The sequence below is a fragment of the Vidua macroura genome, chromosome 3 (genome assembly GCF_024509145.1).
Source record: "Vidua macroura isolate BioBank_ID:100142 chromosome 3, ASM2450914v1, whole genome shotgun sequence".
NCBI classification, from domain to species: domain Eukaryota; kingdom Metazoa; phylum Chordata; class Aves; order Passeriformes; family Viduidae; genus Vidua; species Vidua macroura.
In genome coordinates, this window is record NC_071573.1 from 58713528 (window position 1) to 58719788 (window position 6261).

The 6261-nt window shown below is 55.1% G+C and overlaps 1 protein-coding gene across 2 annotated transcripts in view; it reads right to left on the reverse strand.

Moving 5' to 3' along the window:
- The window catches only part of MYB (MYB proto-oncogene, transcription factor), a 28043-nt gene extending 22922 nt beyond the window's left edge, over positions 1-5121 (reverse strand). For both annotated transcript variants that reach the window (XM_053973264.1, XM_053973263.1), the window contains exons 1-2: positions 5099-5121; positions 1393-1510 (exon numbers count right to left, since the gene is read on the reverse strand). In XM_053973264.1, coding sequence (XP_053829239.1) covers positions 1393-1510; positions 5099-5121 — 141 coding nt within the window. The remainder of the gene's footprint in view (positions 1-1392; positions 1511-5098) is intronic.
- Positions 5122-6261: the final 1140 nt, after the last annotated feature.

Genomic DNA, 6261 nt, shown 5'->3' on the forward strand with positions numbered 1-6261 from the left:
TCTTTGACCCACAATACACATTCCAATTTTACTCATCAAAGCACTGTAACTGTTATTCTTGGACTGGATTTACAAGAGGAAATGGGTGCTTAGATGCCAGGCATCAGAATAACATTGAAATTCAGTAACACTCAGGCACTCAGCTACCTGGGAACCTCTGAAAATCACAGCCTTAAGCTTTATGTGTCTTGCAAGTGATAGAAGTTCCAGTGATTTGCTCATGGCCTATCTACCTACAATAAATGCACAATAAAACTAACAGCTCCTTTTTGCTCCTGTTCTCTGTGAGGGAGTTTTGCATACTTGTAAATAGCAAAACATTTGGCCCAATCTTTTTAATGATAAGGCCAGAAATATAGACCCTAAAGACAAAAGAAACCAATCTTACGTACTGGGAAAGATCAAGATAGAGTAAAACAAACCAGAAATGCCCCAAGAGATAAGAGGAGAAGAGTAACCCTCTCCTTCCCCAGTTAGCACCTCCCAGTATGCTCCCAGTTCATGCAACAGGACAATGGCCATTGGACTTCATGGCCATCCTCTCCTCCCTGGCCACATCACAACCATGTCCACCTTTGTAAGGGCAGGCTATAATTTAAAATAAATAAATAAAAAGCTTGCAAGGGGTGACCTGCCACTGTTTTTACATCAATACACATTGTTAGAGAAGAGAAAGTCAAAACATAACTCAAGAACTGTATTAATGTATTCCACAACAAACTCAAACCAGTTAAAAGGCTAAAGGAGATCCACCTGACAAAGGAGTTTGATACCACAATTTTCCCAGAGAGTCAGCACAAGAGTATCGCAACTAAAACACATTCTGACCTTGAAAAGCAAAATACATCTTGAATGCTCAGTTTTGGTACTGCTGGATTTCTCTCCTCCAGCTTTTACTTTGCTTCCACTTGGAATCATTACAGTGCAATTAAAGTGCAAAATTCCAGTGGTACAGAAGGACTGCAGCAGTTTTTGCCACAGTGGTTTGCTGCTGTGGGACACTGAACACACATGGGTTCTCGCATAGCAACAGTTTCCAAACAGAAAGAGGCAAGTAGCAACAGCAAAGCACTGCTACAGGTGATTTGGAATCTGCTTCTCCAACAGGGATTACACAGAGTTTCACACATCACATACTTTAACACAGAGCATGGTGGAAATTAAAAGGTTGTGTTTAAATTTTATTTAAAAGGTAAGAACTATGCTCAAAGTTAAATAAAACACTGAATATAGCTAGTGGGTCAAAAAAGTTGTTCTCAGATATGGGACTGTCACTGAAGTAAATTTGCAGATTAGCAATATGGTGAAGAACATGAAGCAATTTGGAGAAGAATGTGATCCACACTCTCTCTTATCTTTCTACATGCAGAAGAGGAATGAACTTGGATTTACCTCTTCGCGAGTCCACCTGGTTTTTCCTAAGTGACGTTTTCCAGTCTTAGGAAGCAGACCATCATAGTCGTGATCATACACCTCAACATCTTCTTCATCATCATCACTACTATATATACTGCAAAAGGAAACACAGCCAGACAGAGTGGAGCATGAGGACTTGAGCCACTTAATTACAAAACACAACCCCCCCCCCCCCACTACAATCCTTACAAAGGTTACACAGATAAAAGTTTTAAAACTTGCACAACAAGATTTTGTTCTGCATTCTGTTGTTCTAGTATTCTGAACTGGTTCTGCTGTTTTTGGTATCCACAGATACCGGCAAAGGCTGGCAACCTTCGTATTACTGTGCATGTTTAGACCTGCTCCTAATGTTAGATCAGTGGTGAATTACACATTTGGCAAACTTTCAACCAATGAAGGTTTCAAATTAAAATACAATGTTTGGGACAATAAAGACAACTAGAGGCTGTGTCCAGTACATGAGTACACGTTTAAGATCTTTAACTCGTGCCATACGTTCTGAAAAACATTAGTGTTTTTGTATTCTTAATACAGCAGATTGTTATACTGCTCCAAAATAAAACTGACGGTGTAGCAAAACAAAAAGCTAAACAATAACCTTGTCTGAGAAAATGTTTATGAGCCCTATATGAGAAGGCACAAGCTTTTACAATAAGTAAAGACAGTAAGTGGCAGCATTAACATGCAATAAGCTCTAATATAAAATATGCCTTCCATTTATGGGTTTGGACAGATAAGGACTGAGGACAAGTTTGTTTAATATCCTGCAACCAACAAATGAATGACTGAACCCTTCTATATTCTCCATTTCTATAACTTTATTACCTCTAATGCATTTCTAAATCCCTCATACTGCTTTTGAAATAATCTGCTCACCTAATTCATGACTAAGGGATTTCCCCAGAGGCTATCTATGGGTAAAAAAGGACTCCATGACTCTTTTCACAAACAGCACTTGCTCTACCTAGCTAACTAAATCTAAAAGAGAGTGTTTTGCAACAAGGCATGCCTTTCTGGTGGACAGTATTTTACTTCTAAGGTATGAGCAGCAGTTCTGATGCTTCAGCTAAGAGATGCTAGCCATGAGTGTTAGAAAGGAGTCACTGTCATTAAGATTATAACCTGTGATATATCTGATGGTATGGCATGCTGTGGTATGTTAAAAGTATGACTAAGACTTTAAAATAAAGTTATTTTGTAATAAAATTAACAGGCACTGTTTATGCTGTTAACCTGTTTTCAGGAGATGACTTTCAATTAAGTTGCAGTGAAGCACGGTGACTGTCAAGATGTGAACACCTCCAAAAGGCAAGCTGCTGAACATACATTCTTTTAAAGTACTGGGCTAATCACACCCTACATCTTCCACCCTGTTTTCTGGCCTGTGTCATGAAAGAACATGCTTACATGCTACACGTGAAAAGTTTTCCACAGCCTGCTGTGATGCGTGTGGTCATCCTGCAGTCTCTGCCGGGTGCCCCTGACTCACCCACCCAGCCCATCGCTGCCACCCTCAACTCGCACCCACCGCGCTGCAGTCCTGCAGCCCCACGATTCACTCCCTATTCCCCAGACCCCGTAACCTCTGGGAGTAAGCCCCGATGGAAGCTCCCACTCTGCACGCACCCCTCGCTGGCAGCTGGAGTCTCCTGTGCTTGAGCAAAAGCTCCCACGCTCCAGCTGCCACAAGCGCGGCTCCGTCCCCGGCCGCCGCTCAAAGCAGATTCACTTTTCTCAGTGACACACAGAGACAGCTGCGCCGCTGCCCATATGCCAAAGGAAGTTTTGTGGCACAGTTTCCAAGTATCATTTTGAAAATGAGTTTTCCGTAGAAGGCAACCAGCAGGTACGCATCCATCGGCGGCGCTTCCTGCGCGGCGGTGAGGGCCGGGCGCCGCAGGGAAACGCCGCTCTGCAGCAGCAGAGCATCAGCGGCCAACACGTTTAAGGACTTCAGTGTGGGGCCAGTTCTGTAACAAGGTTATTTAAATGACTGGAGCCTCGCTGGTACCGCAGAACCGAGCAAACTCCACTGTACTACCTGCGTTCTCCACCAGGAGAAAAGTGCCCGGGGATTCCGGGACGCTCGGTAGTTTCTTCAGTCAACCTGGCCCTCAGCGGTGCTCTAAAACTTTATTTTGCACCTCCGGCTGCAGCCCCGAAGCCTTCCCCCAAGCGGCTGAGCACGGCACGGCGCTCCGCCCGGCCGGGACAGCCGGAGTCCCCCGGCCGCCCATCAGCGCCGCGCTGTTCGCCGAGGCAACCGGCTTGTGCAACGATACATGGGGGAAAAAAAAAAAAAAAAAAAAAAAAAAAAAAAAGGAGAGGTAAAAAGAAAAAAAAAAAAAAAAAAAAAAAAGAGGAGGTGTAGAGGAAATGACTCGCTGCTGTTACCGTGATTGAAGGAATTCGGGCACTAGCCCCGCGGGGCAGAGCCCGCGCCCGCTCCCGCCGGCGCCGCGCCCGCTGGATCAGGCGGACACCGCACCGTGCCGCCCCGGGCTCCCAGCCCCGAGCGGCGGACATGTCCCTGCGGGAGGCGCCCGCGAGACAGCGGTAGCTGTCCCTCTCTTTCGGGAGAAACGGGCCGGGTGATTCACCGCCAGCTCTAGCGACAGTCCCGCTCTGACACTGAAAGTACAGCCCGGCGCTCGCCCAGCGGTTCGCCTCCCGCACCGCAAACCCCTCTTCCTTAGAAAGAACCCACCAAGCCCACAGTCCCACCGGACGGGGCCGGCGCCCGGGAAGCGACAGGCAGGGCTGCGACCTTCTCCCCTGTCACAGACAGCCAAAGGGGAGGGGAGGAGGGGAGGATGCCGGGCTGCAAAGAGAAAAAAGCCTCCACGTGTCCGACCCGCCGTCCCTGGCTAATTAGACAACAACTCCGCTCTGTGCGCCCGCGCGGCAGCGGGGCCACGGACGCGGCCACGCGGCGCTATCGCCCCGTCCGGTTCAGTCCACCGCCTCCGGGGCACCGCCGCCCCTGGCCCCTGGCGCGGCGTTGCAGGGTTCACCCTGGCCCGGGTGAGTGGCAGGCGGGCGGCCACGGGTGACAGCTCCGGCCGAGCGCTCCGTCGGACTCGCAGCCCCCCGCCCGCGCTGCCGCGCTCCGGCATGTGCCGAGTGGCGTGTACCGGGAAAAAGCTAAGCCCCTCAGGCCGGAGTCGCGCTTCCAAGAGCGAAAGGGCCGCACGAATAAAGGAAACAAAAAGTCGAGGGAGCGAACCGAGTCCCCGCACCCGCTGCCCACCTGTCGCCTCACCCGGCCGGGAATGAATGAATGAATGGGACAGGACGCGCTACCTGCCGCCGCCGAGCCCGCCAGACATTGTCCCGCCTTGCGGCTGCGGGGCGCGCAGCTCCGTCGGGCTCTGCGCTGGCTCCTGCGGGCGGCGAGCACTGGCCCCCCGCAGGCGTGCAGCGCGGGGCCCGAGCGCCCCGGCACCGGCGGCTCCGCGGCGCGTCCTGCTGGGCTGCAGCTCTCCCGGCCCCTCCGGAGGAGGGGAGCGCCTCGGCACCGGGGGCGGAGTAGACCAGGTGCACGGAGGACGGGGGGCTGCCCGCCCGTCCGCCGGGCGAGCCGGTTGCCTGCTGCCGCTTTCCCTCTCTCCCGTCCCGCGCCCCGTCTGACAGGCGCAGAGCGCAGCCGGCCGTCCCCCGCCCGCAGACAGCGGGTTACCTGTGCCGGGGTCTCCGGGACATCCTCGCACCGGCCGCTGGGGGAGGAGGACGGGGGAGACCGAGCCCGCGCCCGCCGCCGCGCCCTGCTGCCGGGCTGCGCCTGGGCGCTCCGCCGCCGCGCACGGGAGTGCCGAGGAGCCGCGGGAGGAGGAGGAGGAAACAGGTTGAGATTAAAGAGTAAACTCTGTAAACAGAGATGCCATCAAACAAAGGGCCCTTGGACACTCCCCCTCCCGCCAAATCTGGCGCCCCTGCAGTGCGCAGGCGCCTGGCGGGCCCGTGCCGCTGCGGCGGGGCGCGGGGCGGGCGGACCGGGGCCGCGCGCCCCGCGGGGCCCTCCCGCCCCGCCCATCCCGCGCGGCAGCGGCGGGAGCCACCCGCGCCAGCGCCGCCGCCGCTCCCGCGCCGCGGGCTCTCGACGGCGCGTTCGCAGCCCCCCCGTGCCCTGCGGCTGTCACTGATGGAGCTGTCGGGGTGGGGGGCAGCCCCTCTCCGCCGTGCACGGCGGGTGGGGAAGGTGAGTCTCGCCGTGGGGCGAGAACTCTCGGGCGAGACCCCGCGACCAACCCCCGGCCCATGCAGGTGCCTCTCGCCGACGGGGGGAGGGTGGGCCTCGGCGGGTGCACCTGCTCCACTCCCTGCGTGGCGTGCGGGCTGCAGCGGCTGCAGCCCTCGGGGGCAAACAACCCCCGCTGGCAATAGAAAGGGAACTCGGAGGGGCCCGGGGCTGCCCGGGGCTCGACTGCGGTTGCCTGCCCGCAGGGGATTTCTGCTATAGTTCCCCTTGCTGCTGCCCGGCGTGGATGCTGCCTGCCGCCGCGGCGGCGGGAGGGGCGGCGGGTGTCCGATGAGCTCCAGAGAACACATTTTTTGATACAGAAATGAGTCAGGATGTGAAAAATGGCGAAACATGCAAAGTTCCCAGGCTGCGCTGCTGCTTGAAAAATCATGGCTTTGCAGCGGTTTCGGCGCACTCGCCCTTTCCTCAAAGGCCCGCGGCTCATCAATGAGCTGCCGACGGGGCGGGCCGGGCCGGGGCGGGGCCGCGGGGCCGCTCCCGAGCCCGCGGCGCCGCTGCCGGAGAGCCGTAGTGGGCTGCGAGGCGGGGCGGGCCGGGGCCGTGCGCTGGGCACAGCCCGCGGGCAGCCCCGCACTGCCGCG